Source organism: Oncorhynchus gorbuscha, linkage group LG22 (assembly GCF_021184085.1).
Source record: "Oncorhynchus gorbuscha isolate QuinsamMale2020 ecotype Even-year linkage group LG22, OgorEven_v1.0, whole genome shotgun sequence".
NCBI lineage: Eukaryota > Metazoa > Chordata > Actinopteri > Salmoniformes > Salmonidae > Oncorhynchus > Oncorhynchus gorbuscha.
The window spans coordinates 15,642,512-15,658,535 of record NC_060194.1 but is presented as its reverse complement, the minus strand read 5'-3'; the positions used below and the strand labels follow the sequence as shown (position 1 = coordinate 15,658,535).

The 16,024-nt window shown below is 46.2% G+C and overlaps 1 protein-coding gene across 3 annotated transcripts in view; it reads right to left on the bottom strand.

Annotated features, from left to right (window-relative positions):
* LOC124009399 (ephrin type-B receptor 1-like) overlaps positions 1–16,024 on the bottom strand; it is a 377,149-nt gene that overhangs the window by 63,284 nt on the left and 297,841 nt on the right. For all 3 annotated transcript variants that reach the window (XR_006834290.1, XR_006834291.1, XM_046321201.1), the window contains exon 6: positions 1,934–2,058. Coding sequence is in view for 1 of the 3 variants with exons in the window: in XM_046321201.1 (XP_046177157.1) it covers positions 1,934–2,058 (125 nt within the window). In the remaining 2 variants the exon portion in view is untranslated. The remainder of the gene's footprint in view (positions 1–1,933; positions 2,059–16,024) is intronic.

The following is a 16,024-nucleotide window of genomic DNA, read 5'->3' as shown; positions in this document are numbered from 1 at the left end:
TCAATAATTTTGCAAAAATTTCTAAAAACCTGTTTTTGCTTTGTCATTGTGGGGTATATTGTGTAGATTGAAGGCTGTAATGTAACAAAATTAGGCAAAAGTCAAGGGGTCTGAATATTTTCCAAATGCATTGTATGTTTTGATAAGGTTTGTATCAAAACTAAAGTGCCCAAATAGGACCCCTGTAACAGAGTTGGAACTTGTGTACTGTAGCCCACAGCCATATGGCATAGTCAGATCAGGGTGACTCAGAATATGCTATTCTGTTATTCTGAAATAGACTACATTTTCTTCATATCTTAATGTTTCTTTAGACCTGTCTAAAATAGGATTTATTTTGATGGTGTAGGCTGTATTCAATAGATTTGACTTTTTTTTTTAAAATGTAGATGTTCGCACCAGGGGGCTACGCATGGAAGCCGAAGATGCTAAACATGTTGATGTTCATTAACGGCCAATTACAGTGAGCCCGGCAGTAATATGCATGACAGTTACTAGCTGCCAAAATGTCCCAGTCTTACTGTTGGAGGATGACTTGTCTTTAGGGCCAACGTTGGGCCCTGTCAGGGTCAAAGCATCTAAAACACAGTGTATCACAGAGAGACCACCGAGGTGAGAATTGAATCTCTGCAGCACGGTATGTCACCGGGCAATCATATACACACGCACACAGTATGCGACCAAGCAATCACGCCGTCACACACAGGGTCATAAGGTGCATCTCTCACCTGATCATATTCCTAGAGAGAGAGAGAGAGAGAGCGAGAGAGAGAGAGAGAACCACAGACCGACAGACAGAGCAGAAGAAAGTGCCCTCTGAGTAACCCTCACCTGCCTTCCCCTATGCAATTAGCAACCTTATCTTCATTAATGAATCAATATGTGAATAATGCAGCCCGGGTCTATTTGTCTGGAAGGACACGCTACAAAGACATCAGTAGGATTATGACATCAATATTTATGAGCACACAGCAGGTTGTGTGAGAGGTATTTGCATGACACTAAGCTGTGACGCGATAAGGTTTCACAGGGGCCCTATTGGATTCTGGTTCATGACCCATGCAGCAAAGTGAAGCTAGAGAATGTGTTCTAAAAATGTGGCGTAGAAAGTTTTCCAAGGACTAATGAACAAAATTGTATGTGACCATGTCTTCAAGTCTGGCATAACAGGGAATGTAGAGAATCTTAGGTTGTTCTTGAGAAGGATTCGAATTCGCAATGACATACTGCACCTTCGTAAATAAATACATAATATATGGATTCTATCTGCTTTGAAAACCCTCAACATACAGATTAAAATATTATTATTATATATTATATTATATTTATCGAACAAATGTAACACAAACGAACACATTTCAAAGGCTAAAACCTGCATCCAGCCAACCCACCAAACTATGGACCACCTTAAGTGTCCTCTAGGCTCCAGTCTATTCTGGGCTCTATTTCATTATTCCTGTAGACCGAGGCCTTGGGAAAAGCCTACAGGTCAATAAGGCCTGCTCTGTAGATACTCTGGGCTGCTCTCGTAGGTTATTAAAGAAGGTTCCACTGTGTAGGAGCAGTTGGTAGCAGACGGGTCGATGCTAGCCCCACCAGGCGCATAGCATTACCGCAGTGGGACTGGCGAGGGGAGGGGGGATGTCAAGGTTTTCACTTCATCAGACGGGGAAGGCAGGGTAACCAAACAACAGGGAGAAGGAGAGATGGACTGGAGGTGGAACTGAGATGACATATCATCAGCCAGGGGAGTTTGGGGGTTTCGCTTCGGAACACAAGAGAAACTTCTGTTGGGTTTCTTTTAAGACAGTAAATGCACAGATGCACACACACAGACATTGTGTACGCAGATGAACATGCTCTTGGGCAGACGTGCGCTTATACACACGCACACACGCAGACACACACACACACACACACACACCCAGCCTACCTTCTCGTAGAAGCGTAGCTCGTAGTCCAGGATGATTCCGTTGGGCTGTTCAGGCTGTGGCCATGACAATGTGAAGCTCTTCATGGTGGAGCTCACCTGGTGCATGATGGGTACGATGGAGGGGGCTGCAAACAGGAAACAGGAAGTGAGACTGAGATTAACAAAATTGCCTCTGCGCCTTGTAATAGCCTGAACGATTCAAGAAAATAGCATTGAAAGCTACTAAAAACACAATGTAACACATTCAAAATTCGCAGACACAAGTCATGCCGGTAAGAATCACCAGTCAGAGCTGTCGTGGAGCAGCTAGCACATCTTTTAAAACATCCTCACTCTTCAAGGTCCCCATTTCTCTCACTCTGTGTCTGTCTCCAACACAACAAGTCAACAGTCTGCGCTGGGTCTGAATAAAATCACTACCTAATGAGGCACAAAGACCTAGAAACTGCCCATTGGAAGAAAACTCCATCCTCTCTTTGTGATGCTTTCGGCCTGGGTGCACAGTGTGGGCCTATTCTCCTCTGCTTTCCCACTCTGCTCTTCCACTCTGCTTCTTCCACTCTGCTCTCTCTTCCATTCAGACACAGCACACCTGAGCACACACATATGGGCTGTGAATTAACCCAACACCCCAGCAATTTCCAGCTCATTCCCTCGCTTTTGTCCTCCGCGCTATCATCCCTCTATCATCAATCCTCGTTTCTGTCTTCCTGGGCTGGCAAGGGGTGGGTGGAGGCGAAGACGGCGAGCGGCAAAGGCCAGCGTTTAGCAGTGATTGACCGGGAATAATACATTACCCTCCAGTATATGGAAAGGGAATCTCTTTCTACTCATCTTTTACAGTATCCATTCCAGAGATGTGGAAGTCTGGAAGATGGAGCCTCATGTATTGTGACCCTAAGAAATACTGATAGAAACACACACAGATATGTCTACATGCACTTACTTTTGTTGAAAACCACCCACACTACTTTGCGCATTCTACCACCCACACTACTCCCCCTGCCTCCCATACACGTAAACACATGCAGATTTTCCTAAAACACACCGGACTTCCTTCACTTTTCAGCTCCCAAAATCCCCAAGTATCCCCCAGACACTCACCGCCACCCCACCTGCCTCCCTCTATCGTTCCAGCCCACGCACTCTCATCCTATCCAGGCCTCACCTCGGTGTGGCTAAGCCTCCTCGCTCCTCTCTGGCTGCCTAACGCTCCAGTGCACAGAGCTCTGCTGGGCCGCATTATCAATTACCGGCCCTGGCAGCCCCAGAAGGCCCCAATGCTGCTGCTGCCTTCCCTGCCTTCTGAGCTTACAGTAGAAAGGGGGTAGCGGAGGGGAGTGTGTGTTCCAGAACAGACTAAGGTTGAGTCCAAAAGAGCTCCCTATTCCCTACATGCACTACTGTTGACCACGGCCCATAGGCTCTGGTAGAAAGTAGTACATTCTATAGGACATAGTGTGCCATTTGAGACCCAGACTGTATCTAGCCAGACAGTTATATTAAGACCAGGCATTTGTGATTCTACATGGTTTCACATCACGTCTCAATGATTGCCTAAAAGTCCCAATTAAATAATAGTGGCACTTCTGCAAGTCATGGATAAAACATTTGCCAAGTCCTCGTTTCTAAAGGCCTGTGTGTGGGTGTGTGTTTGCGAACGCAGATGTGTGTTAGTGCCCTGTATGTAATGAGCCTGTGTTTCTATCAGTACGGCTGCGTCTGTACCTGGCTGGAGGTCAAGGGTCAGGCCCGCTGAAGCCATGCCGTCCCCACCGTTACCAGGGGACACCAGCACTGACAGTGATTGGTGGCTGTGCCCTGCACTTCTCTCGTCCCCCCATCACTCCCCCTTCCCTCTCTCCTCTGTTCCACTTTTATCTGGCCCAACTGGCTGTCCCCAGCTTTTAATGCAGCACTCGGCTTAGCATTAATCAATGTCAAGCCTCTCAGTGCTGCTAGCAAGAGAGAGAGAGAGAGAGAGAGAGAGAGAGAGAGAGAGAGAGAGAGAGAGAGAGAGAGAGAGAGAGAGAGAGAGAGAGAGAGGTTTTTTTTATCTGCAAACTGCTACTCTAACACAAGACCATCACATTACACATCTTACGACTCTATACCTACACACTATAGCACAGAGCCATTACACATCTTACGACTCTATACCTACACACTATAGCACAGAGCCATTACACATCTTACGACTCTATACCTACACACTATAGCACAGAGCCATTACACATCTTACGACTCTATACCTACACACTATAGCACAGAGCCATTACACATCTTACGACTCTATACCTACACACTATAGCACAGAGCCATTACACATCTTACGACTCTATACCTACACACTATAGCACAGAGCCATTACACATCTTACGACTCTATACCTACACACTATAGCACAGAGCCATTACACATCTTACGACTCTATACCTACACACTATAGCACAGAGCCATTACACATCTTACGACTCTATACCTACACACTATAGCACAGAGCCATTACACATCTTACGACTCTATACCTACACACTAAAGCACAGAGCCATTACACATCTTACGACTCTATACATGTAGAAACTATTACACTCAACTGAACGACTTGATTAGTGTAGTGTTAGCTAGCTACATAGTTGTCTTTGCTGTCTTCGTATCCAAGATAATTGTGTAGTTTAGAGCGTGTAGTCTTAGAGTGATTATCTTAATTTACCGAGGTTAGCTAGCCAGCTATTTGTCGTCCTTAACGTAGGAGACACTGCTAGCTAGCCAACAGCTAGCCAACGTCTACTGAATAGAACTTCCGCACTCAACAACCCGGTCGCATTCCGCTTCGCTCCACAGGTAGTATCACATTTTTCATTTCATTTCATTACAGCACAACGGTTTGATTTGTTTGATCGTAGCTAGCTACATAGCTAGCTACATAGCCGTCTGTGTATCAAAGATAATTGTGTAGTCTAGAGCGATTTTCTAGGTTAGCTAGCCAGCTATTGTCGTTCTTTTAACGCACTAATCAACACTGCTACCAGCTAGCCCCGAATAGCAGCACTGTAGAAACTACTACACTCAACGGAACGACTTGATTAGTGTAGTGTCAACAACGCAGCCACTGTCAGCTAGCCTACAAAGTCAACAACGCAGCCACTGCCAGCTAGCCTACTTCAGCAGTACTGTATCATTTTTAATAATTTTAGTCAATAAGATTCTTGCTACGTAAGCTTAACTTTCTGAACATTCGAGACGTGTAGTCCACTTGTCATTCAATCTCCTTGCATTAGCGTAGCCTCTTCTGTAGCCTGTCAACTATGTGTCTGTCTATCCCTGTTCTCTCCTCTCTGCACAGACCATACAAACGCTCCACACCGCGTGGCCGCTGCCACCTAATCTGGTGGTCCCAGTGCGCACGACCCACGTGGAGTTCAGGTCTCCGGTAGCCTCTGGAACTGCCGATCTGCAGCCAACAAGGCAGAGTTCATCTCAGCCTATGCCTCCCTCCAGTCCCTCGACTTCTTGGCACTGACAGAAACATGGATCACCACAGATAACACTGCTACTCCTACTGCTCTCTCTTCGTCCGCCCACGTGTTCACACCCCGAGAGCTTCTGGTCAGCGGGGTGGTGGCATAGGGATCCTTATCTCTCCCATGTGGTCATTCTCTCTTTCTCCCCTTACCCATCTGTCTATCGCCTCCTTTGAATTTCATGCTGTCACAGTTACCAGCCCTTTCAAGCTTAACATCCTTATCATTTATCGCCCTCCAGGTCCCCTCGGAGAGTTCATCAATGAGCTTGATGCCTTGATAAGCTCCTTTCCTGAGGACGGCTCACCTCTCACAGTTCTGGGCGACTTTAACCTCCCCACGTCTACCTTTGACTCATTCCTCTCTGCCTCCTTCTTTCCACTCCTCTCCTCTTTTGACCTCACCCTCTCACCTTCCCCCTACTCACAAGGCAGGCAATACGCTCGACCTCATCTTTACTAGATGCTGTTCTTCCACTAACCTCATTGCAACTCCCCTCCAAGTCTCCGACCACTACCTTGTATCCTTTTCCCTCTCGCTCTCATCCAACACTTCCCACACTGCCCCTACTCGGATGGTATCGCGCCGTCCCAACCTTCGCTTTCTCCCCCGCTACTCTCTCCTCTTCCATCCTATCATCTCTTCCCTCTGCTCAAACCTTCTCCAACCTATCTCCTGATTCTGCCTCCTCAACCCTCCTCTCCTCCCTTTCTGCATCCTTTGACTCTCTATGTCCCCTATCTTCCAGGCCGGCTCGGTCCTCCCTCCCGCTCCGTGGCTTGACGACTCAATGCGAGCTCACAGAACAGGGCTCCGGAAGGCCGAGCGGAAATGGAGGAAAACTCGCCTCCCTGCGGACCTGGCATCCTTTCACTCCCTCCTCTCTACATTTTCCTCCTCTGTCTCTGCTGCTAAAGCCACTTTCTACCACTCTAAATTCCAAGCATCTGCCTCTAACCCTAGGAAGCTCTTTGCCACATTCTCCTCCCTCCTGAATCCTCCTCCCCCTCCCCCCTCCTCCCTCTCTGCAGATGACTTCGTCAACCATTTTGAAAAGAAGATCGACGACATCCGATCCTCGTTTGCTAAGTCAAACAACACCGCTGGTTCTGCTCACACTGCCCTACCCTGTGCTCTGACCTCTTTCTCCCCTCTCTCTCCAGATGAAATCTCGCGTCTTGTGACGGCTAACCTGCCCGCTCGACCCTATCCCCTCCTCTCTTCTCCAGACCATTTCCGGAGACCTTCTCCCTTACCTCACCTCGCTCATCAACTTATCCCTGACCGCTGGCTACGTCCCTTCCGTCTTCAAGAGAGCGAGAGTTGCACCCCTTCTGAAAAACCTACACTCGATCCCTCCGATGTCAACAACTACAGACCAGTATCCCTTCTTTCTTTTCTCTCCAAAACTCTTGAACGTGCCGTCCTTGGTCAGCTCTCCCGCTATCTCTCTCAGAATGACCTTCTTGATCCAAATCAGTCAGGTTTCAAGACTAGTCATTCAACTGAGACTGCTCTTCTCTGTATCACGGAGGCGCTCCGCACCGCTAAAGCTAACTCTCTCTCCTCTGCTCTCATCCTTCTAGACCTATCGGCTGCCTTCGATACTGTGAACCATCAGATCCTCCTCTCCACCCTCTCCGAGTTGGGCATCTCCGGCGCGGCCCACGCTTGGATTGCGTCCTACCTGACAGGTCGCTCCTACCAGGTGGCGTGGCGAGAATCTGTCTCCTCACCACGCGCTCTCACCACTGGTGTCCCCCAGGGCTCTGTTCTAGGCCCTCTCCTATTCTCGCTATACACCAAGTCACTTGGCTCTGTCATAACCTCACATGGTCTCTCCTATCATTGCTATGCAGACGACACACAATTAATCTTCTCCTTTCCCCCTTCTGATGACCAGGTGGAGAATCGCATCTCTGCATGTCTGGCAGACATATCAGTGTGGATGACGGATCACCACCTCAAGCTGAACTTGGCAAGACGGAGCTGCTCTTCCTCCCGGGGAAGGACTGCCCGTTCCATGATCTCCACGGTTGACAACTCCATTGTGTCCTCCTCCCAGAGCGCTAAGAACCTTGGCGTGATCCTGGACAACAAACTTTCGTTCTCAACTAACATCAAGGCGGTGGCCCGTTCCTGTAGGTTCATGCTCTACAACATCCGCAGAGTACGACCCTGCCTCACACAGGAAGCGGCGCAGGTCCTAATCCAGGCACTTGTCATCTCCCGTCTGGATTACTGCAACTCGCTGTTGGCTGGGCTCCCTGCCTGTGCCATTAAACCCTACAACTCATCCAGAACGCCGCAGCCCGTCTAGTGTTCAACCTTCCCAAGTTCTCTCACGTCACCCCGCTCCTCCGCTCTCTCCACTGGCTTCCAGTTGAAGCTCGCATCCGCTACAAGACCATGGTGCTTGCCTACGGAGCTGTGAGGGGAACGGCACCTCAGTACCTCCAGGCTCTGATCAGGCCCTACACCCAAATAAGGGCACTGCGTTCATCCACCTCTGGCCTGCTCGCCTCCCTACCACTGAGGAAGTACAGTTCCCGCTCAGCTCAGTCAAAACTGTTCGCTGCTCTGGCTCCCCAATGGTGGAACAAACTCCCTCACGACGCCAGGACAGCGGAGTCAATCACCACCTTCCGGAGACACCTGAAACCCCACCTCTTTAAGGAATACCTAGGATAGGATAAAGTAATCCTTCTCACCCCCCTTAAAATATTTAGATGCACTATTGTAAAGTGGTTGTTCCACTGGATGTCATAAGGTGAATGCACCAATTTGTAAGTCGCTCTGGATAAGAGCGTCTGCTAAATGACTTAAATGTAAAATGTAAATGTATACCTACACACTAGAGCACAGAGCCATTACACATATTTTACAAAAGGGAACGAAAGCTCATTCATTTTCACCAAACCCCCAGAACATAACTTGAATAGCTTTGGGTGACCTCTTCCCATTCTCCCTCTGCATCAACTCCCTCATTGTGATTTTCACGGGATAAGCTTAATACATTTCACATTCCGCGATCCAAATTCCACAGGGCTTTCATCCCTCAATTCCCAGCTGGAAACTCCTGATGTGCTTGACTGATTCCCAGTTTGACGATTGGTTGGAAAAGTCCTGATAGGCCAATTTCATCACATTCTAATTCCGGGTTTTTCCTTTAAGACTTAGACAGCACCACAGATCCAGGCTCTCACAGTCTCTCGCTCTCCCTCTCTCACCCTCCTAGGCATGCTGGTTAACCACTGCCTCCCCATTAGCAATAGCTCAGAGGGGCTGCTCTGTCGTGACTACATGGTAATGGACTCCTCTCACAGATCATAGGGATGTGGCAGTTCTGCTTTGTTCTGTGCTGTTCTGTTCTGTTCTACTCTGCCCTGTCCCTTTCGATGTTCTGTTTCTATGAGTTTCTTTCAGGGAACCAATCAACCATTTATTTATTTTAAATCACTCCAGTGCTGCCATTGGTGACATCACTGTTGAAAAGTATTGTAGATGTAACTTCTTGGTGCCTTTTTGAAAGCGCCAAGTCCTGGAATTTCTAGAGTTACCTAGGGCATGGGATTGTCTTTAAGTGTGGTGGGTTTGCTTCGAACCTTCTCACAATCACATATTTTACTGTGGCCAGAGGAGAGAATTAATGGCAAAGACTGAAAGTAACGAAGGAAGGCAACTAGTCTTTTGGTTTACGCGATTCCTCTTTCTCTGTTGTACTTCAGACACTAGATGAAGACATTTTAAGGTTTGAGGAGTTCAGTAGCATTCAGAGCCATTCTCCTCCGATCGCCTGCAGCTCTAGCTGCCGGTTTCTGGATTCAAGGGACAAGCTACAACATTTATGATAAACGGGCATTAAATGAAGCAGAATGACAACCTGAGCCAGCACTCAAAGAGGATGATGAAATGGTTGGACAACCAGCTCCTCTCTGCCCTCTTATAGTCAGTCAAGTTCTGTGAATTGAGGCAGTGAGAAAAGCAACAACCCATATAAAAAATAATTAAGAAATTATATAGACAGACAGACAGACAGACAGACAGACAGACAGACAGACAGACAGACAGACAGACAGACAGACAGACAGACAGACAGACAGACAGACAGACAGACAGACAGACAGACAGACAGACAGACAGACAGACAGACAGACAGACAGACAGACAGACAGACAGACAGACAGACAGACAGACAGACAGACAGACAGACAGACAGACAGACAGAAAGAAAGAAAGAAAGAAAGAAAGAAAGAAAGAAAGAAAGAAAGAAAGAAAGAAAGAAAGAAAGAAAGAAAGAAAGAAAGGCTGGATGGATGGATGGAATAACCAATGGACGTACTAATAATTGAATGAAGAATCTATTCAATACATACAAGGGACAATGCATTTTCAGTTGTCTTTTTTACAGTAACCTATGATTGTGTCTTCATCTGTTCCTACTCTAAACCAACCCATGTACACCAACAACACATGGAAATACTTAAGGCATTCAGAGCTCGTAAACACAAAACATAATGAGTAGGGATCCAAACATGCCTCACATCCCTCTGGTTTTAGTAATGTCAAAGGCTCAAATCCCTTTGGTATGTTTTGGTTGTTTGGATTTGGCTTTGACTACTTCCATCTCTTTGTATCTAGAATCTCGCTGAGCCGCAGACTGTTTTCATGAAGTTGGGGTTTCGCCGGTTTCCACATGCCCAAAGAAGGCTGCAAGATGGAATAGATGGAGATGTTTGGATTTTGGGTGTATTTCTAAAAACAGTTGCAGAGGAGTAGAATGGAATGGGAGGAGGAGAGGGATTCTCAGGTTGGTGACTGGTTTGGCAGTTGGCACAGAATCTAGAGGTGCGTTCAACAAGGGAAATAGCTTGCGAACTTTGGCTCACATATGAATCATTTATGTGTTAGCCGCTACTGTTCACTAACACTAGCTGAAAGTCTGAGAACGTAAGTGTCTGTTTCAGATTTAAACTGCGGCTAAAATAATCAAGTGGCCATGTAGACATTCTACTATATTTAGTAGGAAGTCATTTTCATTTGGAATAGTGTGCGCTAAAAAGAGACAGTAAGTAACCCTTTTACAAAAACGAAATGTTTGATGTTTCCCTGTAACATTTTGGAATGTTCATTCAAATCGCTCAACTGAAATTCTTACTCTGGCGACATGCTCGCCGCAAACAAAAGCCTTGTGGAACCTGCCTCAGGTCACAGAGTTGTGTAAGTCAGGAGAAACAGAGGCAGTGACAAGCAGCGAAAGAGGGAAGAAAAGTTCCTCTCTGAGAGGTGTCATTCAGCTGTTCATGGGTTAAGTGTCCTGGATGGAGGGATGGAGGGATGGAGGGTGGGCGGGAGAGAAAGATGCTGTTGAGGACATTGTGTTACCTCATTTCCTACATTTTCTGGAGGTTTTTAAACATGGTCTGGTTCTTGACTGTAATGACCCTAGTATGCATTAACCTACCTTAATGGACGTTTAACATTTACCACACAACCCTCAGGTCTGCACACGGTGTGCTCCTAAGTGAATTAAAGCATAATGTTCCCAAAAAAAGGCATCACATGGGAGATGGCAGCTTTTGACTATACAGAGATCAAGATGACCAGACCAGGGCTGTAAGAGAAAGGCTAGTAAATAACCTGAGAAGTGTGTGTGTGTGTCCAGTTTACTGCAGGCTGTGAATCGGAGTATTGATCAGACTTTCATCCCAGACACACACAGGGACCGAGGACAGTTTAATGACCTCTGCACTGATTCACACAGGAATCATCTCTGCATCTCACGGACTGTCCTCCTCTCCTCTACCAATCGCTCCCCCTATATCCTTCTTTCGTCTAACTCTCTCTCCGTCTCTCTTCGACACATCTCTTCTCCAACTCTATAACACTTACGTTGCCCCACTCGCTCTCGTCTTCCGCCCTACCGCTTTAAAGTCACATGCACAAGCACAGTGAAATGCGTTTCTTGCCAACTCAAAACCCAACAATTCCATAATCAATAACAATGCAACACTAGAAAAACACACACGAGAAATAAGAAGAAATATGAAGAACACAGTAAGTAAGCATACTATATATACAGGATCAGTTAAAATAGCATATTTACAATGTGCAGAGATACTGGAGTGACAGAGGTACAGTAGATACAGTATGTACAGGGGTAAGGTGACTAGGCCACGGGATACAAAATAAAACAGAGTAGCAGCACGTTGTATGTGAGTGGGTGTGCGTGTGTGTAGAGTCAGTATATATGTACAGTAGCAGTCAAATGTTGGGACACACCTCTCTATTTTGACTATTTTCTACATTGTCAAATAATATTGAAGACATCAACACTTTGAAATAACACTAACCAAAAAGTGTTAAAGAATTTGAGATTCTTCAAAGTAGCCACCCTTTGCCTTGATGACAGCTTTGTGCACTCTTGGCGTTCTCCCAAACAGCTTCATGAGGTAGTCACCTGGAATGCATTTCAATTAACAGGTGTGCCTTGTTAAGATTTCATTTGTGGAATTTCTTTCCTTCTAAACGCATTTGAGCCAAACAGTTGTGTTGTGACAAGGTAGGGGTGAAAAACAGAATATTTGGTAAAAGACCAATTCCATATTATGTCAGGAACAGATCAAATAAGCAAAGAGAAATGACAGTCCATCATTACTTTAAGACATGTAGGTCAGTCAATCTGGAAAATGTCAAGAACTTTTAAAGTTTCTTCAAGTGCAGTCGCTAAAACCATCAAGCGCTATGATGAAACTGGCTCTCATGAGGACCACCACAGGAAAGGAAGACCCAGAGTTACCTCTGCTGTAGAGGATGAGTTCAATAGAGTTAACTGCACCTCAGATTGCAGCCCAAATAAATGCTTCACAGAGTTCAAGTAACAGACACATCTCAACATCAACTGTTCAGCAGAGAATGTGTGAATCAGGCATTCATGGACGAATTGCTGCAAAGAAACCACTACTAAAGGACACCAATAATAAGAAGAGACTTTCTTGAGCCAAGAAACACGATCAATGGACATTAGACCAGTGGAAATCTGTCCTTTGGTCTGATGAGTCCAAATTTGAGATGTTTGGTTTCAACTGATGTGTCTTTGTGAGACGCAGAGTAGGTGAACAGATGATCTCTGCATGTGTGGTTCCCACCGTGAAGCATGGAGGAGGAGGTGTGATGGTGTGGGGGTGTTTTGCTGGTGACACTGTCTGTGATTTATTTAGAATTCAAGGCACACTTAACAAGCATGGCTACCACAGCATTCTGCAGCGATACGCCATCCTATCTGGTTTGCGCTTAGTGGGACAATAATTTGTTTCCACCCGACAATGACCCAAAACACACCTCCTGGCTGTGTAAGGCCTATTTGACCAAGAAGGAGAGTAATGGAGTGCTGCATCAGATGACCTGGCCACCACAATCACCCGACCTTAAACCAATTGAGATGGTTTGGGATGAGTTGGACCGCAGAGTGAAGGAAAAGCAGGCAACAAGTGCTCAGCATATGTGGGAACTCCTTCAAGACTGTTGGAAAAGCAAGGTGAAGCTGGTTGAGAGAATGCCAAAAAAGGATGTCTTTACTGTTATTCTACAATGTAGAAAATAGTGAAAAATAAAGAAAAACCCTTGAATGAGTAGGTGTGTCCAAACATTTGACTGGTACTGTATGTGCATATTATGTGTGAGTGAGCAGATGGAGTGTGTGTATGAGTATGTAGGGCCCTGTGAGAGTGCATAGAGACAAAAATACAAAATAAAACGGTCAATGAGGATACAAGGTTAACTCAGATCGTACGTGCAGCTATTTTGTTGCTTGGGTATAGAAGCTGTTCAAGAGACTGTTGGTGCCAGACTTAATGCACTGGTATCGTTTGCCATGTGGAAGCAGAGAGAATATTATTTGGCTTGGGTGGTTGGAGTCTTTAACGATTTTCTGGGCCTTCCTACCACACCTTCTGATATACAGTAGATGGTGCTATTGACATACCGGGCAGTGATGCATCCTGTCAAAATGCTCTCAATGGCACAGCTGTAGAACTTTTTGAGGATTTGAGGGCCCACAAACTTTTCCAACCACCTGAGGGAGAAGATGTGTTGTTTGGAACATTTTTGTTCTTTAGTGATTTGGACACCAAGGAACTTGAAGCTCTCAACCTGCTCCACAGCGTCCCTGTCGATGTGGATGGGGGAGTGCTCGCAGGTCGAGAGCTTCAAGTTACATTGTGTCCCCCTGTTTCCTGTAGTCCACGATCAGCTCCGTGGTCTTACTGACGTTGAGGGAGAGGTTGTTGTGCTGGCACCACACTGCCAGGTCACTGACCTCCTCCCTTTAAGCTGACTCATCAGTACCGGTAATCAGGCCTACCATGATGTGTCGTCAGCAAACTTGATGATGGTGTTGGAGTCATGCGTGGCCATGCAGTCATGGGTGAACAGGGAGTAGAGGAGGGTACTAAGCACACACCCCTGTGGAGCCCCTGTGTTGAGGGTCTGTGTGGAGAAGTTGATGCTACCTACCCTTACCACCTGGGGTTGGCCCATCAGGAAGTCCAGGATCCAGTTGCAGAGGGAGGTGTACAGACCCAGTCCGAAGCTTGGTGACGAGGTTGGAGTGGACAATGGTGTTGAACGCTAAGCTGTAGTCAATGAACAGCATTCTCGCATAGGTATTCCTCTTATCTAGGTAGATGAGGGCAGTGTGCACAGCAATTGAGATTGCTTCATCTATGGATCTGTTGGGGCGATATGCAAATGGTTGTTGTCTAAACGTGCAATAAATGCATTTAACTTCGTCTGGTGGAGAGGCATCGCAGATTACGGTTGGGTCTTCCTTTGTAATGGACTGTAACCCCTGCCACATACGGCGGGCGTCAGAGCCTTATTCCTATATTGTCCTATTGCTCATTTGATGACTCTGCGGATGTCATAGCAGGACTTATTGCTGTCCTCGGCCGTAGCCTCAGGGTTGTCTACGATAGCTCTGTGTGCGGTAGCCCTGTCCTTTAGTTTAGCTCCAACCTTGGTGTTGATCCAGGGATTTTGATTGGGGAAGCAGCAAACCCTCACCCTGGAGACAACGTCGTCAATATTATCGGCGGAGTCTCAAAACATATTCCAATCAGTGCTGGAAAAGCAGTCATGTAGCATAATATTTGATAATGAGTTTCTGCTTGTAAACAGAAAGAAATAATACGGAGTCGTAATCCGATTGACCGAATGGCGGACGAGGGAGATGGCCTTGTATGCTTGCTTATGGGTAGAATAACAATGGTGTAGGACTTTGTTGTCCCAGGTGGAGACGTGTTGATGGAAGTTGGGCATCATGTCCTAGTGACGCGGAATTAAAATCGCAGTCAACCAGAAAAGCAGCCTCTGGATGTAGGTTTTCCTGCTTGTTTATAGCCTTGTACAGTTCGTTAAGTGCCAGATTGTTATTTTTATTATCCTGACATGGAATGTATAGTCACGATAACAGTCACGATAACACGATAACAGCTGAAAACTCCACCGGGAGGTAGAAAGGTCTGCATTTGACCATCAGGTATTCCAAGACAGTGAGAACAGTGGGTTGACACTTCCACAGCGCTGGAGTTGGTGTAGAGGTCAACCCCTCCCCCCTCGATTTCCAGACTCTAATGTCCTGTCCGCCCGGTGAATGGAGAATCCATTGAGTTGGATAGTCATGGGGGGTATCTTGTCCGAGAGACATGTTTCAGAAAAGCAAAGGATATTGCAGTTTTGAGAGCCCAATGAGAACTTTGAGAGTCCAATGATAACTTTGAGAGGATTAACAGATTTCCAACACCTTTGTGTCCTATTGAGCTGTTTCTGACATTCAGCCCAGTTTTCACATGGTAAGTGTGGCTAAGAATGACTTTCCCCAGACTCCCACTCTCAGACTGCCTTAACAAAGTTTTCTCCCCAAATTATCCTCAGATCCTTCGATCCATCTCATCACCGAAAGGTCATATCCACATCCATATCCTGCTTGCCTGTTATGAAACCCCTCAAGTCAGAAGCAGCAGCGCCGCAATTACCTAGCCACAAAGAGTCCCCTAGGGCTGGGCATGGGCAGAGCCAATTACAGCCAGTCACCTTTTTACCCAGAGCTGGGATCACACAATGCTTCCCAACATCTATCTGTCATGTAGGGCATATTTAGCCATTCAAACATGGGACAATCAGAAGCCATTAGGCTACCCTAATAATCAGAGCTATTTACCTCGTAATTTCCCTTCTCTTCACTGTCAGCCACCACGACTTAAAGGACCATGAGCCGGAGGGAGAGAGTGTTCCCTTCTTCACACTCTGATGTTATTTTCTTGGAGTTTGTTGCGATTAAACACTGGAGTTTTGATTCCAGAAACGGGGAATGGGGAGGTTGTATAGTTTGAGAATGTTTAGTAGGTAAAAAATATATATACATATGCAGTGCATTCGGAAAGTATTCAGAACCCCTGACTTTTTCCACGTTTTGTTACGTTACAGCCTTATTCTAACATTTTTTTTTAAATTCTCCCCTCATCAATCGACACACAATACCCTATAATGACAAAGATAAAAACAGGTT